Below are 20,852 nucleotides of genomic sequence, written 5' to 3' on the forward strand. Positions count from 1 at the left end.
AGCTGACTTGTTTAAAAGTTGAAATTTTCAATAGTACAGTGGTCAAATAATGTTTTATTTCCTTGCTGAAAAGTAGTGAACACCTGTTTTTTCAGTATGTTTGTCTTTCTATTGATTCACAGGAATTGTTTATATATCAAGAAAATTAGTTCTTTGGGATTTATATTCTAATTTCCCTCCAGCTTCTTTCTCTTTTGATTTTATGATGTCTGATCATGTATACATTGTTTTTATTTTTATGAGGTTGTATTAATGTTTTCTTTTGAAGTGTCTGGGTTTTGTGTCAGAACTTAGGTCTTCTTCACTCTTAGATTATAAATACAATCTCCCAAACTTTCTTCTAGTCTTTATATTTTTGATCTGGAATCTGAAGGAGTGGCCATGCTCCTTTTAAATAGTCGTAACACTTATTACATTGTATTGTAATGGACTGTATACCCTTTTTGTTTCTGCCTCCTAAGTGTGTCACGTAATTGATTGTCAGTGTTAGATAAATACTTGCTGAATAATTCTAACATTGAATCATCCACCTTATAGTCGTGTTTTTTTTCATAGTTGGTATTTGCCTCATTTCCTAAAACTCCCCACTCCCCCGCACCCCCGATTTCTCAGTCTCTGCAGGCTTTCGATATGTAGAGATACATTGAATTACTGCTCTAAAAGTTAGAGAAATGTACTTTAAAAATTCAGAGTCCAGAACTTGAAATGAGGGCATACTGTTGTAATAGGCCAGTCATACAAAGTGGTTTTATCTATGAGACAGTCAAAAGGCTCAAGCCCCAAGTTTAGTTTTGTGGTACAAGTACAGTGTTTATGGAAAGAGAAATAAATATTTCTCATGATTTCTTTATATCTGTGGCTAGAGTCAGGCATGTATTTCTTTTTCAAATAAGCAGCATTTCCTTTCATCTCTTCTTTCTCTATTAGTTACTCTTCACCTAAGTATCTGAAATGTAGGATTTGGTGGAATTAGGCATTTTATTTTACAGAAAAATCATTTAAGAGCAGCTTTGAAGCAAGGTCAAGCATTTGTCCTTGTGGCTTCTTGTAGCCATTCCCAAGCACTGCGTGTAGCACCTGGACATGCTTGGAATCAGGAAGGGCCTCGATGTAATTTAGATGAGTCGTTAATTTGAATCAAAGCAAGCGGGAAGCAAGTAAATTTAACTTCAGTGATTATGATTCCATTTGATTAAATCTCTACTTTTGATTACATGTATCAGTGAGAACATGCTCTAAATACACCCAACTATTAAATACTGAAGAGTATGAATAGGATGAACCAGGGACATATGGAAGAAATTCCACTATTCCTCAACTGGAATATAATCCCGTGCAGCTTTACTAAAATATTTTTAGAACAAATGAAAGGAATTACTTCTTTACATATGGGGCTTATTACACCGTTTGTTAACTAAAATATACAGTTCATTACCATGGAATGTAGTACTGGTCCCAAATCTACATACTTTCGTATAAGACTTAAGTTAATTGATGATACCTTCTTCTTTTTTTTAACATTTTATTTTATATTGGAGTAGAGTTGATTAACAGTGTTGTGTTAGTTTCAGGTGTACAACAGGGTGATGCAGATATACATGTACACCTATCCTTTTTCAAATTCTTTTCCCAATTAGTTGTTACAGAATACTGAGCAGAGTTCCGGGATGCTATACAGTAGGTCCCTGTTGGTTATCCATTTTAAATACAGCAGTGTGTATATGTCAATCCCACACTCCCTAACTGCACCCCCCGCCCTTCCCCCTGGTAATCATAAGTTCTTTCTCTAAGTCTGTGACTCTGTTTCTGTTTTGTAAATAAGTTCATTTGTATCATTTTTTTTTTTTTTTTTTTTTTTTTTTTTTTAGCAGTTTTAAGAGGGAATATTATAGCAATACAGTCCTTTTTTTTTTTTTTTTTTTTTTAGATTTCCCACGTAAGCAATAGATGATAGCTTCTTAGCATATCAGGTGAATTGATAATGTGGGTAATGTTCGTAGCTCTTTCGTAAACGTGCAGTTGGACAGCTGTCTTTCTGATCCTTATGTTGTCCCTTGGTTATAGTCTCTCGAGAAAGGGAGCTTGGCTGAATGCGCTAGAGGTCTTACTCAGTGTTACATTTCTTAAATCTTTATATTTTTCAGGGTAAAAAAAATATATATGCTTTTTATTTCTCTTGTTTTGCATGCTGTAGGAGGTTCATATTAGAGATGGGGCCAGTTAAGGAAATGACGGATAAAATCTACATTTTAGGTTATTGATAACGTTATTTAGGTGTCTGCCTTCATGTTGCATCAAGGCCACTTCTTTATTTGGCAGATAGTAGGAGCTGCCTTAGATCTTTTCATTTTCTGTGTGCTTGTTGGTGTCACAATCCAAAGATACTCCACACTCAAACCAGCCCTGAATCTTTCTCATAGCAAAAACACACAAACAAAAACTTGTGTCAGCTTTCCTCAGCTACCGCTGAGCTGCTCTGTCCTTCCGAGGAAGCTAAGGCTGCATTGGGGTGAGGCCCTCACTTCATCCGGCGACTAGCACCGCGCCCGGCAGCCCCTCCCTAGTGCTCACTCGTCCGCACCATGGCCTCCGCCTTGGAGCTCGCCCGCATCTACTCGGCCCTCATCCTGCATGACGATGAGGTGATGGTCACGGAGGAAGGGATCAATGCCCTCATTAAAGCAGCCGGTGTAAATGTTGAACCTTTTTGGCCAGGCTTGTTTGCAAAGGCTTTGGCCGGTGTCAACATCCGGAGCCTCATCCGCGGTGCGAGGCAGGTCACCTGCCCCCTCCACCACTGCTGCCCTAGCTGAGGAAAAGAAGGTGGAAGCGAATAAAGAAGAATCTGAAGAGTCTGACAATGACCTGGGCTTTGCTCTTTTTGACTAAACCTCTTTAGTAACACATTCAATAAAAAGCTGAGCTGTTTGCTGCTAAAAAAAAAAAAAAAAAAGTGTGTCAAATGAAATTCTTCCCTTGGTGATGTTTAGGAGTGAGGTCAGATATGATTAGAGCACCTTTGTGTGTATCTTAGGCTGTACTTTATTTTTCTGTCTCCTCTAGTTCTGGCCCATATCATCATTATGTTCTCTAATCAGATTGGGCTGTAAGTTTTTAAGAGGGGGGTTAACTTTGTGTTTGTAGCCTGATTTAGGGCTGGGCACATACTAAGTGCCCAGGAAGTTTAATGAATGAATAAATAAGAAAAATGCAAAGAAGACAATTTTAAAATTAGAGGAAACGATTTTTATTTTTAAAAAAATCTCAGCACTACACAGAGTGGGGTCTAAGGACCAGCAATACCAATGTCACTTGAAAGTTAGAAATGCAAATTATCCCTGTGGGGAGGGGTGATTAAATTGGAATCCCTGAGTGCAGGGCCCACAGGAGTCTCTAGATGATTCAACACATGCTAAAATTTGAGAACACTCTTTGTAACATCACAGACATCACAGAGTTCTGTAGTTTTGTAGCATTTATGCTTTGCAAAGCAGTCTGCCATCTGGCATCTCACCTGAGTGAGCCTTACTGTTGGCCTCATCACAGGTAGGGGCGTTATTATTAATCCCAGATTTACCCAGGGAAGTGGGAAAGCTCCAATAATTTGACAGTTTCACAAAGCTGGTTGGTGGTGGAATTAAGAGGATAAGTTGTCTGTATCCTCCATGGAAGTTTGCTTTCTGGTTTATGTAAAGATCACAGTCCTAACTCATTTCCTGGGCCTGATTTTGTTCTTCCTCAGGAGAAGGGTGGTATTTACGCTGACACATCCATTCCCGCACCCGTACAGTCTCCACCCCACACCCCACTGTGATCAATGGCAGGCCTCTCAGCAATAGCTGGACATGTTAAGAAGTGTGATCAGCCGCCACAGAGTAAATGAGTCTTAATTGACTCACTTGAGAATCAGACTGATGACTTAGAGACACGTAAACAGTTCCCCTAGAAACCTTGTACGTTCTTGTACTAAGATCAGTATACAACTAAGTACGAAGAATATACACCTAAAATCATAACTTTTCTTGTCTTTGGGAAGTGGATTTGTGGATACATTTTCCAGTGTTCCATTATGATGAAATATGATTTTTCAAATGGGTGAAAGGCTTTTCTTCCCCCCTAGCTTTATTGAGATAATAACTGACATAACATTGTGTAGGTTTAAGGTGTACAATGTGTTGATTTGATATACTTAAATATTGCAGAGTGATGACCACCCTAGCATTGGCTAACACCTGCATCACATCACATAATTACCATTTCTTTTTTGTGGTGATAACTTTCAAGATGTACTATCTTAGTAACTTTCAAGTATAAAATACAGTATTAACTATAATCACTATGCCTTATCTTAGCTCCTCAGATCTTATTCATCTTATAACTTGAAGGTTGTACTCCTTGACCACCATCTCCTGTTTTCCATAGCCCCTGGCAGCCACTACTCTAGTCTCTGTTCCTTTGACTTTGGCTTTTTTAGGTTCCACATATGAGTGAGAACATATAGTATTTGTCTTTCTCTGTCTGACTTATTTCACTTAACCTAATGCCCTCAAGGTCCATTCATGTTGTCGCAAATGGCAGGATGTCCTTCTTTCTCATGGCTGAATAATAGTCCATGGTGTGTGTGTGTGTGTGTGTGTGTGTGTGTGTTTTGTGGCCATGCCGCGCAGCATGTGGGATCCTAGTTCTGCGACGAGGGATCGAACCCCTGTTCCCTGCAGTGGAAACGTGGGGTTGTGCGTGCGTGTGCGTATGTTATCTATTCATTCATTGATGGACACTTAGGTTGTTTCCGGGTCTTTGCTCTTGTGAATAATGCTGCATTAAACATGGGAGTGCAGATATTTTTTGAGTCTGTTTTCATTTCTATTGGATATATACCCAGAAGTGAGATTGCAGGATCATATGGTAGTTCTTTTAATTTTTTGAGGAACCTCCATACTGTTTTTCATAGTGGCTGCATCAATTTACATTCCCACCCAACAGTGTACAAGGGTTCCCTTTTCTCCACATCCTCCCCGACGCTTGTTATCTCTTGTCTTTTTCATGATAGCCCTTCTATCAGGTGTGTGGTGATAGCTCCTTATGGTCTGATTTGCATTTCCCTGATGATTAGTGATGTTGAGCACCATTTTGTGTACCTTTTGGTCATTTGTTTGTCTTCTTTGGAAAAATGTCTATTCAGTTTCTCTGCCCATTAATCGGATTGTGTTTTGTGTTGTTGTTTTTGAGTTGTGTGAGTTCTTTATACATTTGGGATATTAACTTTTTATCAGATATATGGTTTGCAAATATTTTCTCCCATTCATAGGTTGCTTTTCATTCTGTTGATGGTGTCCTTTGCTGTGCAGAAGCTTTTAATTTCATGTGGTTCTCTACTTGTTTATCTTTGCTTTTGGTGTCAAATCCAAAAAGTCATTGCCAAGACTAATGTCAAGGCTCTTATTCCTGTGTTTTCATGTAAGAGTTATATGGTTTCAGTTCTAAGTTCAAGTCTTTAATTCATTTTGAGTTGAATTTTGTGTATGGTGTAAGAGAGTGTTCCAGGTTCATTCTTTTGCATATGACCATTCAGTTTTTTCATCATCTTTTGTTGAGGCAACTGTCCTGGGAAAGGCTTTTGAAAGAATGAGACTAATACTTTAATTCAAAGAGAAAGGGCCTGTGTTTATTTTCTAATTTCAGTCCCTAATTTGCCACACGTTAGAACTAGAAGTTCATTCGAGGTCATCTACCAAGAATTCAGAAACTGAGCATGAGAGGCTGGCTCAACAAGTGGGGAAGTGACACAGGAAGGCAATTACTAGAGCCAGGACCGGTTCTTTTTATTTTTACTGTGTTTCATTCTGTATTGCTAATAGTTTTTTCCTATTCTTTTCATAGTGCAGATGGAGAATTAGTCAGCACTCCTCAAATAGTAACTGCTCTTTACATGAAGATTGTTATTAATAAAAGTGGTGAAACTAATCTCTATCCCTTAGAAGTAGGTATTAGATAACCTTGAAGATTAAATGGCATCTATGTCCTGTTTGAAATGAAAAATATTAGCTCAGCCAAGCTTATTATGAAAATGTGTATGTGAGATACAGGAGTGTAAAACAAAGACCATTTTGATATGAAATAATTGATGATCAGTTTCTTTTAATTTTTCATATAAAACCTAAGCTCAGAGTTCAGTATTTTCTTATCTTTTAGAACACAGAAGTAGGGAAATAAATATTCTGTGGTTAATGCCTTTGTCAGTGGGAAAACGCAGAAACCTGATATTAAGGTCTCAGTAGATAAGTAGTAGAACAGGACTGATTTTCTACCTTGTGTGTGTATCTTTACTTTGTGACCAAGTAAGGCAGCTTCTTGGCTGCTAACATGGATTTTCCAGCCAAATGACTAATTCAAGGTTCCCTGGATGTTAAATTTATATCCAGATAGTTGAATCTCACCTTAAATATTGAACATTTTTCACAGCTTGATGATATAGCTTTATACCACAGACATTTCTTGACTTGTGCAAGTGTGACTATTCCTTAACATTTTCTTCTCCGTAATTCTCTGCCGTTTTTCATGGTGGCACTCCAAGATGAGATACATAGGAGTAGCTATGGGTAGGAAGTTAGTAGGCTATCTGGGAGAATAGGTAACATTTTGCTTGTATTTATAAGAAGCCTGTTTTTAAAACCTGCCAGGTAATTGGAAGTATGTTTAAAGAACAAATATTTGCTTCTTCTTGACTCTTTCATGTTTTTTAATACAAAATAGATTTTAACACAGTATTATTAAAGTTAGCTCTGAATGCATATATATCTTTCAGCTTGTAACTGTATTTCTTTTCGTTCTCATGTTTATGTTGATGAGGTTATCTTTTTGAGAGGAGAATTTTGTGTGAGATATTTTTGTTGTGGTCTTCTAATTTCCTTCCAGGAGATTACAGTCAGTAATACATATTTCCTTGCCACTTGTTATCTGTAATTCGGTCTCTATCTCCCCCATCTGCTGGAGCTCATTGTTTCATTCTTTCTTTGAACAAATACTCATTTATTGCCTGTCATATGCTTACTATTATGACAAATACTAGAATACCGTGATAAATCAGGCATAGTTCTTACCCTCATTGAATTTACAATCTAGAGAGGGAGCGGCGAGGACTGGAGGAAAGGAGTCTCCTCTAAGGGTTGTTTTGAAAATCCAGGGAAGAGAGATGATAAGGCCTGCATTAGCAGAGTAACAGTGGCAATGGGCTAAAGTAGGCCCATGGTAGAGGTCGTAAAGAGGTAGAAATAAAAACGGTTGGTTTGATTGGATTTGAGGAAGAGGGGAGGGGAGGGTGATTTCCTGGGGTAAGTGATACCGTTCCCTGACTTAGGTAAGTGGAAAAGTAGGTTTGGGGAGGAGAAAGATGAGTTTTATTTAAGACGTGTTAAGTTTGATGTCTGCAGCTTGGGAGAGCCGTCTGGACAGAAGATACATCTGGGGGTCATTAGCTGGTGGATGACTGAAGACATAAGTGGTGAGTGAGCTCACCCCGAGAGAGTATGAGGATTGAGAAGAGTTGACAGCATTTAAGGAACAGGCTGAGGAAGAGATTCTTGAGAAGGCGCAACCAGGGAGGTGGAAGGAGAGGGAGAGTATAGGGTTGGAGCCCGTGGAAGGCAGTGTTTCAAGGAGGAGTGAGTGGTCAGTAGAAACAAGCACTGCACCTCCTTGAATAAGGACTGAAGAGGTCTTATTTCTTTCTTTATTTAGATGTATAGTTGATTTCTAACGTTGTGTTAGTTTCAGGTGTACAGCAGAGTGATTCGTGTGTATGTATCCTTTTTCAGATTCTTCTCCCTTGGAGGTTATTATAAAATATTAAGTATAGTTCCCTGTGCTGTAGAGTAGGTCCTTGTTGGTTATCTGTTTTCTATAGAGTAGTGTGCATATCTTAGATTGAGCAAAATGATGATTTGAGACTTTTGCAGGAATTGTTTTAGTAGAGTACCAGGGGTAAACTGGTTGGCAGTGAGAAAATAGAGGCAGGGTAGACTGTTCTGTCGATGCTCTTTCCAGCCTTGCTTTCTGTAGCATTTGATAGTACTGATAACTCTGGCCTCTTCTCTTAAATTACTTTTTTTCCTAACATCCTTTAAAAGAAACATTCTCCAAAATCGAGTCCTTTGGTCTCTCTTTATCTCTGAGCTTTCGTTCTCTTGCCTGTAATGTGGGGATAAAAGTAGTACCTTCCTCATAGGGTTCTCCCGAGGATAAAGTGTGCACTTCACACAGCGCCTGGCCTATTGTCATCAGTGTGGCTGTGAAGACGTAGTTGTCTTTGTTGTGGTCCTCGTCGTTGTCATCATCATTATCTCACTCCAGCCTCACCGTTTAAGGGCTCTCGTCCATCATGACAGCTTTAGCTGCTGGCCCCATGCAGAGGACCCCAGGTTGGTGGCTCTAGTCCTGGACTTCTCCGAATACTGCCACCCTAAATTGCTCATTCTTTTCCTCATGTGTACTCAGGCACCCACAGCTTAACTGTTTTCTCCACTCTAGGCATTGGGCCATGTGTTGGGGTAGAGGTGTGGGTACATAACCACACATAAACAGGGACTGTGTTCTTACTCTGTCCCAGGAGGCCATGCATGTTGCTCTTTTGTCACTTCTCTCAGTCCATTGTGATCATCTGCTTTTTTTTTTGAGGGATTATAGAATGAAAGGGGAATGAAGGAACTGGCTATTATTCTGTGAATTAGACCTCTTTTAGTTAGCAGTGACAGAACCCACCTCCAACTAACAGAATTAAAGAGGGGTTCTATTGGGATGATACTAGTGTATCTTATGGAATACAAGCAGGACTTCACTAAGCTGGGGGAAGGACAGAGATGCAGCTGGGCCATGGGGACATCTGGAGTATCTCTTGTCCCCCCACCTTTTCCCCCTCTAGATGGTAGCCGTTAAAGGTATAGGAAGCAATTTACTGTTGTTTTGAGCTTGCTTTTTAGTATACTTTCACTTATATTATTGCATTTAATTCTCACAGTTTGTGATTAGGAAATTGTAATTGAGGAAATTTGTGTTTGAGGAGCCTGAGACTTGGAACAGTCCCTTGATGTACTGAAAATCCCATGGCTATTCAGTAGAGAGCTGGTACCAAGTCCAGCTTTCTAATGCCAGTCCTTTATATCGGCATTTATACCACATTGCCATCCCAGGATTGAAGTTTTCTTTCACTGACTGTGGTGTTGTATTGCATATTATTGCATACTGTTTTGTGACTCTGGAAATAACCTCTGTGTGTGTGTGTGTGTGTGTGTGTGTGTGTGTGTGTGTGTGTGCATTCGCACGCACGATTTTCTTCTGACTGGTAGGAATTGCAGTTAACTGAAATTCTAATCTCTGTGGTTCTTAGGCTTATTCCTGTCTGAGGCCTTTTTTTATTCAATTCAATTTAAGGAATCTCTAGTAATTTAATGATTCTGCCTGCTCTTTTGTCTTTTGGATCAGTGGTGAAAACCTTGATCCTAACAGGATTTAAGCAACTGAGCTAGTTGCAGTGTCATGTTTTATTTCTTCTTTTATTTAGTCGATATTTTGTTGGCGGAGTAGGGTTGGGAATGACTTTTTTCTCTTTTTAACATCTTTATTGGAGTATAATTGCTTTACAATGGCGTGTTAGTTTCTGCTGTATAACAAAGTGAATCATCTATACATACATCCCCATATCTCCTCCCTCTTGCGTCTCCCTCCCACCCTCCCTATCCCACCCCTCTAGGTGGACACAAAACACTGAGCTGATCTCCCTGTGCTATGTGGCTGCTTCCCACTAGCTATCTATTTGACATTTGGTAGTGTATATAAGTCCATGCCACTCTCTCACTTCGTCCCAGCTTACCCTTCCCCCTCCCTGTGTCCTCAAGTTCAGGGGATGACTTTTGTGGGGCTCTGTGTGTGCAGGTCATCCTGAGTGTGTCTGCAGTGAAAGGCAAACACTTGTCTTCTCAATCTAGTGTCGGGTGGGCAGCCAGCGAGTGCATGTGAATATTAACAGCATATTTCAGTTTATTTCTGGTAGCTTTAAATTGGGCCAGACTACTGCATTTTATGTCTTGCTCATGTGAGTGATTCCTGGTCTCTCTTATTCTTGCTGCATTGGGAGAGAGTCACTTGCTTTTTCATTTTCTTTTTTTAGGAGGGCATGTGTTGGTGAGGAATGGGCAGCCTTTGCAAAGTGTGTGATTGACTTGGATTCTTTCCCTTATTAGCCATTCACTCCTTATCCTGCTGCTGAGTTCAGCATCCAGTGCTCCCCTGAAACCCTTCTTGCCAAGGTCACTGGGACCTGTGAGTTGTACATTTCTGTCTTTGCTTCAGCTGGCTGCCGTGTAGCCTTGGCGCTGTTGCTATTCTCTTCTCCACTGTCTTCTGCAATTTTCCTTCCTGTCGTCGTTTTCCTGCCTCCCTACTTCCTGAACATCTCTTCATTGCTGCTATTTTGGGGAATGTTGGCTTGCTTGTCTTACTCTGCATATTATCCCTGAGTAATCTCGTCCTCTCAAATATTTATCACTTTGTAAATTTCCAATATCAGTCTCTCTCCTGAGCTCCAGACTTGCATATCTGAGGGCCGGTATGTAACACCTTAAACTTAACATCTTCAGATCTAAACCCAACAGTTTCTGTCTTCACTTCATTCTCATTCTCTCTCCCTCTCCCCACTCTCTCTTTCTCTTTCTTCTCTCAGGAAGGGTAACCATTGTCTTCAGAGTTGCTCAAGCCAGAAATCCAGACAAAAGGATCCTGAAACCTCCTCGCTCTTTAATACAGTACAATTACCTCAACTAATTCTGTCCATTTTCTAATGTGATCCATCCATCAGTTGTGTGAGGCTCCTGGAACAGGTGTTAATTAATACTTTGGTTTTACAGATAGGAACGCTTGAAGAAGTTGAGATTTTCTCAAAATTACAGGGTTAGGAATTATCAGTGTTGGGAAAGAATGTGCATCTTTTGTTTCTTTACAGGTTACTTATGTAAGAAGGAAAAACAAACAAAAACCAAGTGAACCAATAGAGAAAAACTAATGTCCTCCTGGTAGTAAGATTCTGAAGGAGTCAGTGTTCATAATACTTCACTTTTTGAGACATCAGTTTCCTTTTTTCACTGTTCTGTATGTTTTCACTTCACCACAGGGGAGGTGTTGGGCCTTCACTGGCCTGACTCAGAGCCGCAGCTGATGGTTTAAAAAACAAAAACAAAAACAAAAAACAGCTAAATTGAGATATAATTCACATACTACACAAATCACCCATTGAAACACTGGTTTTTGGTGTATTCACAGGGTGTGCAAACATCACTGCTCTGTAGTTCCAGAACATTTTTGTCCCCCCTACAAAACAAACCCCATATGCTTTAGTGGGTAATTCCCACCTACCTAAGAACCACTAACATATTTTCCATCTGTGTAATTTGCCTGTTCTGGATATTTCATATAAATAGAATCACACAAAGTCACAAAGTAGTCTTCTGTGACTTTTTTCACTTTGCACAATGTTTTCAAGGTTCATGTTGTCATATGTATCAATACATCATCTCCTTTTATAGCCAAATAATACTCTATTGTATGAATATACCTTGGGGTTTTTTGGTCCATTTGTTAGTTGATGGACATTTGGATTATTTCCACTTTATGATTTTACTATTACTATTTTACTACTATTTTAATATTTTACTACTATGAATAATGCTGCTGTGAGCATTTGTGTACCCATTTTTGTGCACATGTGTGTTTTTGTTTTTCTTGGGTATATACCTAGGAGTGGAATTGCTGGGCACGTATGGTAACTCTATGCTTAATGTTTTGAGGAACTGCCAAACTGTTTTCCAAAGCAGTTGTACCATTTTTACATTCTCACCAGTGCTGTATGAGAGTTCAAATTTCTCTACATCCTTACCAGTACTTTGTATTGTCTGTCTTTTTGATTATAACCATCCAAAAACTGGTATCTCCCGGTTTTGATTTGTATTTCTCTGATGGCTAAGATGTTGAGCATCTTCTGTTTGCCTACTGGTCATTCATATATCTTCTTTGGAGAAATGCATATTCAAATCCTTTGTCCATTTTAAAATTTGGTTGTCTTGTTACTAGTTGTAAGAAGTCTTGAGGTATTCTAGATACAAATCAGGTAAATTATTTGCAAATGTTTTCTCCCATTTCTTGGGTTGCCTTTTCACTTTCTTGATGGTATCATTTGCAGCACGAAAGTTTTAAGTTTTAATGTTGGAGCTTCGGGTTTTATTAGTATTGTCGAGACTGTGCTGTGGTGAGGCAGAAGAGAGCTTCCCTCTCTTTGAAATTGGTGGATGTTTCAAGGTAGGCAGAGCGGCAAATAGAGTGTCTTGATTTCCGGCCTGGCTCTTCTTGTTTTCTTCCCTCTGTAGCCTGTCTTATGGCTCTGATAGTCATACTACAACACATCTATCTTGGTCTTGATCCTCCAGGTGTGGCAGAAGGTTGTCGTGTGTCGCATTTTTTTCCAGGGATTGCTATTTCCATACTGTTAAGATACCATGGATCTCATTTTACACCTCAGTTCCCTCTTAGGTCTCTTTTCTAAACAGAGCACTGCCCCTGGTTGCTGAGTTGCTCTTGTCCTTGAGTGGCGGCCAAGGTGTGTGCAGTCATGGAGTCTAGTGGCCCTGGAGATAATCAGACAGCAGCCCCTCCATTCAGAGGAGCCACTCCTCTTCCAGTGTTTTCTGCTTTATTGCTGGTTTGTAGTCCTGTACCTAGGACTTCATGCCATTGGGAAGTTGGATACCAGCATGCCTTACGCTTCTGAATGTCATGAATCGACATCATTTCAACAGAAACAGACGCACAAAGAAAACAAACTAATGGTTACCAAAGGGGAAAGGTGAGGGATAAATTAGGAGGTTGGATTAACATGTACATACTGCTATACATAAAATAGGTAATCAACAGGGACCTACGGTATAGCACAGAGAACTCTCCTCAGTACTCTGTAATAACCTATATGGGAAAAGAATCTGCAAAAGAATAGATATATGTATAACTAAATCACTTTACTGTACACTTGAAACTAACACAACATTGTAAATCAACTATACACCAATATAAAATAAAAATTAAAAAAAATCATTCCAGAAATGTTTGGGTGTAGCATAAGGTTACTACGTTTTAATTTTGTCAAGTAAGGACATTTGGCGATATAACTGTAGTCGTGGGAGAAAATAACAGATTTTTCTTACCAAGAGAATACCAAAAATATCAAACAAATTTACCTTTGTGAAACGTGAATATATGGTCTTATTTTTCTCTCTTCCACTGAAAAATACATTGTGGTCTGTGGATTGACATTTGGGAACCACAGGCTTTTACATACTCAGCATAAATCTTAATTTGAAAAGTAGAACCTTACCTAATCAGGTATTTTCTCTGTATGATGCCAGATACCAGTCTTACACAGATTATTTACCAACACTGAATTAACTATTTTAGTTAAGTTAGGTACATCTTCCTGTACTTTGTACCTCTTTCTGCTGATTTTGAGTAGTTCTTATATAACACAGATGAAAGTGAAGAATTGTTTTAGGTAAATGTGAGTATAAATATGAATTTACCTGTAAAAGATTTTAAAAAATCATCATTGAAAGGTAGAATGGCTCCTATATACGATGTGTAATTTCTGGATTATATATATATATTCTAGACTGGGAGGAATATGTACATTTTTATTGATTCTGTCTTGTCTAAATCAAAATGTCAGATATTAGGATTTTATCATAAGATAATTATTGGCTGTCATATTGGCACATTAATTACAGTAATTGGGCAATAAAGAAGCCATAGGAATAGATATTATGCTATACGTTTTGATGAGATTGTAGTTACAGCCTCTTATTTATGGTAATAAAATCTTGTTAATCGACATTGCTGACAAGATGTTTTGCTTTCTTTTTCTACTTTCCAGTTTGGTTTATAAGTCTACTTAGGAACTATGAACTGAGAGCCACAGATTATACAATAAAGGTCACATTCCAAAATTGTCTGTACTCATTCATGGTATACACATTAAATTCATTCAGCCAATATTTGCTGATCACTGTTCTGAGTGCTCCTGCATATACAGAGATGTATAAAGCAGTGCCTGCTCTAAAGGACTCATAATGGGGAAGGGAGGTAAAATGTCTATATATAAATAAATGTGACCCACATTGATTGAGTCACATATGTGAGCCATATGTGTGATAAGTTCCTTAAAAGTGGAATAAAATACAACTTCAGAGGAGAAAAGGATGATTCCAAGTGTGAGTGATCAGTGATGCTATAAGGCTCAGTGATGGGGGAATTACTTTGCATCCATGACATGAAGCTCTGAGCCATCTCTGAATATACATCTACACTGTAAAACTATAGAGAGAGGTAGGTGGCTCAGTGCTCTGACATGAAAATCAACTTTTGTTCTGGGGTCAGCTGCCTTGCAACCTCATTTTGTGTCCTTGAGTATATAAAATTAATGTAATAATATGTGTCCATCTCTCAAGATGAAAAATGAGATAATGCGGAGGTCCAAGCTGCTCCCTGTGGTGAAAGTCAGATTTCTCGGCAGGTGTGTAGTTTTTTCAGGCAAGGTAGGCCATATATTTGAATGGGAGTAAGCGCAGCTTTCCATGACTAAAAGGATTAGTGTCCTTACCAAAGTGCCCAATTTATTGCTAGAGAATAGCACATTCTCTAACATTCGAACTGTTGTCTGAAAAATTGCCTGAATTCCTTAGAAAAACTACCTATATAAATAGCGAGTATAGTGATCACTGAAATATGTTAAAAAGGAAACAAATGTTTACTGAGCTGCTACTGCTGGTTTAGGGACTTTAAAATTGTCTTTAAAATTTTTACACCTTGTCCATTTTTTTAAATTGAAGTATAGTTGATTTACAATATTATGTTAGTTTCAGGTGTGCAGCAAAGTCATTCAGTTATACATATATATTTTTCAGATTATTTTCCATTATAGGTTATTATAACATATGGGATATAGTTCCCTGCACTATATAGTAAATTCTATTGCTTACCTATTTTATGTATAGTAGTTTGCATTTGTTAGGCCCATACTCCGAATTTATCCTTCCCCCTTCTCTTCCGCCTTTGGTAACTATAAGTTTGTCTTCTACATCTGTGAGTGTGTTTCTGTTTTGTATATACATTGATTTGTATTATTTTTTAGATCACACATATAAGTGATCATATAATACTTTGTCTGACTTCACCATGTCCATTTTATAGCGGAGGAAACAGACACTTAGATAAATTTTCAAAAGTTACTTAGACAACTGTTTGAAATGAAATCTGTTGAAATTTAATGAGCTGTTTACATGGTAGTGTGCACTTCACTTTAGTTTGATGTTTTTCTTGCAGGCCGGTGTCAATCATTTTGTGTTTGTATGTAAATGTTTATTTTTTTCACTAGGTTACTTCTAGAACTGCTGGAGTTGCTGTTTGACAAGTTCAATGCTGTAGCTGCTGCACACTCTGTGGTCCTGGGGTACCTGCAAGACACTGTTGTGACTCCAGTGACCCAGCAGGAAGATGTCAAATTGTATGACATGGCAGACGTGTGGGTGAAGATCCAAGATGTTCTGCAGGTAAGATCCTTTTACAGAGGGTGCCATCTTGATTCAGAATAACAGGTAGGAACATAAAAAAATCAGCCACCTAAAATATTCTCTTAATCATAAACAGTGAGAGTGTAGTGTTCCTATTTAAAGGTGATGCTTGCTGATGTTAAGAACTTCTGTCATTTTCAAAAGACCTTTTAAACAAACTTCTTTCTGGCCAGGCTTTAAAATTAGGAGATTCTCAATACGTAACAATCAAGGATCTATAGTATCTGGCTTTCTGTTGTAATGTATTTTACTTCACTGGAATTAGTCATATGTTTATGTAATCAATATTAAAATGTTCTTAAACACTATTTTATAAACATATGTAGCTTAAGTTTATGACCATTTTCTTACAGTCAGCTCTTGCATATGTTGGGGTAAAAGACAGGTCAAGAGCTTATTTTAAGAAATGAAGATAAGCCTGTAAGGTATAAATGTACCACTTTGATCTGTTGAAGATCGGAGGAATGATATTCCTGTTTGGTATGATGCTGCAGAGGGGGTATTTAGAAATTTTATTATACTTTCTCTCCATGCACCAGGAAAATATATTTGATATGGCCAGATGAAAATGAGAAATACGATTAAGAGTTAGCTGAGGGCTTCCCTGGTGGCGCAGTGCTTGAGAGTCCGCCTGCCGATGCAGGAGACGCGGGTTCGTGCCCCGTTTCGGGAGGATCCCGCATGCCGCGGAGCGGCTGGGCCCGTGAGCCATGGCCGCTGAGCCTGCGCGTCCGGAGCCTGTGCTCCGCAAATGGGAGAGGCCACAACAGTGAGAGGCCCGCATAACGCAAGGAAAAAAAAAAAAAAAAAAAAAAAAAAGAGTTAGCTGAAGCAAATTTGACATAGCTATATAGAAGTGACTTGGTTAGACAGTATCTACTAATAGGAAAAAAATTAAGTATATATAGGGAATTGAAAAATATAACTGTGTAGAAATGAAATTATTTGCATAGCAAATAGGATTCTTTGCAGGAAAAAAATAAATCATGTATGTAGATTGTAGTTATTTTTGAGAGTATAGGCATGCTCTTGGTGGATTGATTGATTCCTGGTTATTCATTCATTAGACAGTTTTTGGGATATGGTCTGTGTGCTTTATTGATGGCTCAGTAGAAAGAATATAGGTTGCAACTATATTCCATGAGTTTGTTTTGCTGCTATGTCAATTACCACGTGCCCATAGTAGGTGCTTGATGAATATTTGTGTGTTGAATAAAATATCTTTATTGCTTGGAAACTGGTTATTTAAGATTTTATATCTTGGTTTGCTAATCAGGTTACATGTTTATTTTAAGGATGAAATAAGATAATAGATTTTAAAGCTATTTCAAAAATAGTTAGAATTAAGGACTTCTGGTTCTGTCCATGATGTGGTTACCTCCTACCATAAGTAACTTGAAAACTGGGTGGACTCAGGCGATCAGCATGGTCAGTTGAGAGAAGAGAATACATGAGGTCACTTTCACATTCATCCCAGCTTCTTCTCTGGGGACACTTTCAAACTATGACATAGGAAAGTGAACAAACATCAGCAGGCTCTAAGTAGTAGATGAAGCAGAGTTCAGGGTTCAGGGGTGCGGAGGCAGTTGCAGTTTGTGGGTTAGGACACTGAAGGAGAGGGAATTGCAGAGGGAAGGAGCCCCAGAAATCTGAAAAGAGTAGTGTTGAGCCTTTGGTCAGATGTGAAGTTCACCCACTCCAAGGCAGAAAATAGCTACTGTGGGACTGTGAGCTGAATGGAAATTGTAGAAGTTGCCAAATGCTTAGAAACATTGGAATTCAGACCAGCCAGTGTGGGGAGAACTTAGTGAACATCCTGTGCTTTCATATGTGACCTCAGATGTTTTAGGAATTGGGCTGTTCTAGCCAGAGTGTACGTGATACTGTAATTTAATGTAACAAAGCCCCAAACCAAGTCTCTACAGTATTAGTCTGATCCACCTGTAAATAAAGTAATATAATCTAGTATCTCAATAATGAAGCATCCACGTTGTGCAGCATACAATTATTATACTTGCAAAAAAGCAGAAAAATGTGACTAATAACCAGAATTTTAAAAATTTGATGAAAATATCTGAAATGAAAAACTTACCAGATGGATTTAGCAACAGATTGCATGCTGTATAAGAAAGGATCAGAGGGCTTCCCTGGTGGCGCAGTGGTTGAGAGTCCGCCTGCCGATGCAGAGGACACGGGTTCGTGCCCCGATCCAAGAAGATCTCACATGCCATGGAGCAGCTGGGCCCGTGAGCCATGGCCGCTGAGCCTGCGCGTCCGGAGCCTGTGTGCCGCACCGGGAGAGGCCACAGCAGTGAGAGGCCCACATACCGCAAAAAAAAAAAAAAAGGATCAGAAAACTTGAAGAAAAATCAACCAAAACCAATCTAAACTAAAGTACAGGGAGAAAATAGACTGAAAAGAAAAATGAGCCCAGCCATAATGTCCTGTGGGACAGTATCATGCTGTCTAACATTTGTGTGGTTGGAAGTACAGAGGGAGAGCAGGGAGAGAGATTGGGGCAGTTAATTATTGGAAGAAACAATGACCCAAAATTTCTAAATTTGTTGAAAAACATAGACCCATAGATCAAGAAGTTCAACAAATCCAAGGAAGTTTAACACAAAGAAAACGATATCTAGACACATTATCATCAGGTAGCTGAAAAGCAAAGAAAAAAATCTTAAATATAGCCAGAGGAAAAAGAGTGCATTGCCTGCAGGGAACCAGTGATAAAAATGTTCACTAATGTCTCATCAGAAACAATACAAGCCAGAAATTGATGTATGTTATCTTGAAAGTGCTGTAAAATACAAAAATTGTCGATCTAGAATTTTATATTCACTGAAAAAATCATTCGAAATGAAGGTGAAATAGTGACGTTTTCACATTAACTAAAGCTGAAATAATTTCTTTTCACTGGCCCTGCACTTAAAGAAATGTTAAAGAAAGTTTTTCAGGCTAAAGGAAAACAATACCAGATGGTAACTCATCTACAGGAAAATATAAAGAAGTCCAGAAGTGGTAAATATGTGGGTAAAAATAAAATATATTTTTCTCATTTCTTAATTTTTGTTTAAAGCAAAACCAATAGTAATGTATGTGGGTTTTATAATATATTTTGAAGTAAAATGTATGACAATAATTGCACAAAAGATGGGAATAGGGTAAATGAAACTCTACTGCTGTAAGTTTCTTACATTATACATGGAGAGATACAATGTTTAAGGTAAACTGTGGTAAGTTAAGGATGCATATTATAATCCCTAGAGCAAACATTAAATTGTAAAATAGATGTATAGCTGAAAAGCCAGTAAAGGGCATAAAACTGAATAGTGAACAAATATTTGATTAATCCAAAAGAAAAAAGCAGGAAAGGAAGAAAAAAGAACAATGAAGAAAGAAAAGATAAAGTACAAAACAAAGATAGGATGAATAGAAAACAAGTAGCAACATGTTAGACTTATACCACCCATGTAAGTAATTACATTAAATGTAAATGGACTAGATACTTCAATTTAAAGGCAGAGTTTGTCAGATTGGTTTTAAAAAAAGAAAAACCCAACCATACTGTTTACAAGAGATACATTTTATGTTGTTTTTTTTAAATTTTAAAATAACTTCAAACTTTTAGAAAGGTAAGAATAGTACAAAGGGTGCCCATATAACTCTTAATTCAAATTCAACTCTTGTTAGCATTTTGTCACTTTATCAGTTGTTTTCTCTCTCTATATATGTGCTTGAGTGTGTTTTCTCTGTTATCTATTTTCTATTTCCTAGTTTTGTTGGTTGACCCAGTAATGTTCTTTAGGGCAGTTTTTTTTTTTTTTTGCTCCTCCAGTAGAGAATCCAGTCTAGCATTAGATACTGTATCTGCTTTTCATGCCTCTTTAGTTTCCTTTAAGCTTGAACATTTCCATAGCTTTTCTTTACCTTTTATTATAACAGTGGCATTTTGAAGAATATATCCCCATTTTTTAATTCAAGTTCCTCATTTTGGGCGTAAGAGATTTTAAACATAAAGATATAGACAGATTAAAAGTATATGAATGGAAAGAGATGTACCATGAAATACTAATAAAAATATTTGTGTTATGCAAATGTATCGGACAGTATTAGAATATAATATTATCAAATGGAATTATTTGTATCAGTACTTATGGCGTTTAAAACCTGAATAACGTTAAGCCCTAGGAAGTATGTTATAGACTATGTAATCCTATTGTCACAAGGTTATAAAATGCTTTATGAATAAGTTTTTGATATCTGTTATTTGAATAAGACTAATGTTCTAAGTTTAAAACAACTTTTGAATCTAGGATCCTATATATAATACTATTATGAACTTAGAACTAATGTTGTAAGTTTAAAACTTTTGAATCTGCTAGGATCCTATTTATAGTACTATTATGAAGAATTAATTATGGTTATGAACAAAGTAAGATATGCCTTACTTAGCCCTACTTACTTTGGATTTGTCAAATATATATAATTCCTACACTTCTGAAAGCAAAACCCATCATCTCATATTAAAAACATTTATAATAAACTAAGGAACTTTAAGTTCCATCAGACATTAACTTGAAATGAAAAAATGATTGAAAGTATGTTTCTGGCTTATTAAATAAGATATACCTTTCACACATGTCATTTCAAAATATGATTGGGGAGCCTATCTTCCTTATTATGGAATGAGTTATTCATTTGTTTATTTAAAGAGCTTTATTGAGATTTAATGTACCTGCCACAAGGTTTACCTGTTTAAGGTATAGATTTCACTGCTTTTCAGTATATTTATGGAGTTGTGCAACCATCACCATTATATGATAACATTTTCATCACCCTAAAAAGAAACCTTGTTTGTATCCATTAAATATTTATTTATTTGGTTGTGCCAGGTCCTAGTTGTGGCTCTCTGGCTCCTTAGTTGCAGCATGTGGGCCCCCTAGTTGTGGCATGCTAACTCTTAGTTGTGGCATGCATGTGGGATCTAGTTCCCTGACCAAGGATCGAACCCGGTTCCCCTGCATTAGGAGCATGGAGTCTTATCCACCATGCCACCAGGGAAGTCCCTGTTTGTATCCATTAGAAATCACTTCCCACTCCCCACTCCCTTCACCCTTAAGATGTATTTAAGACACTAAAGAGACATCAATTGTGTGTTAAATCTCTGAGTAACTTGTAGTCCCCAAATCA

General features: G+C 37.9%; 1 protein-coding gene and 1 pseudogene across 2 annotated transcripts in view; both read left to right on the forward strand.

The window, feature by feature from the left end:
• EXOC4 (exocyst complex component 4) overlaps positions 1-20,852 on the forward strand; it is an 839,136-nt gene that overhangs the window by 111,099 nt on the left and 707,185 nt on the right. For both annotated transcript variants that reach the window (XM_007466566.1, XM_007466567.1), the window contains one exon: positions 15,464-15,638. In XM_007466566.1, coding sequence (XP_007466628.1) covers positions 15,464-15,638 — 175 coding nt within the window. The remainder of the gene's footprint in view (positions 1-15,463; positions 15,639-20,852) is intronic.
• LOC103087592 (60S acidic ribosomal protein P1 pseudogene) lies at positions 2,583-2,889 on the forward strand (annotated as a pseudogene).

Source organism: Lipotes vexillifer, unplaced genomic scaffold (genome assembly GCF_000442215.2).
Source record: "Lipotes vexillifer unplaced genomic scaffold, Lipotes_vexillifer_v1.1 scaffold71, whole genome shotgun sequence".
NCBI classification, from domain to species: domain Eukaryota; kingdom Metazoa; phylum Chordata; class Mammalia; order Artiodactyla; family Lipotidae; genus Lipotes; species Lipotes vexillifer.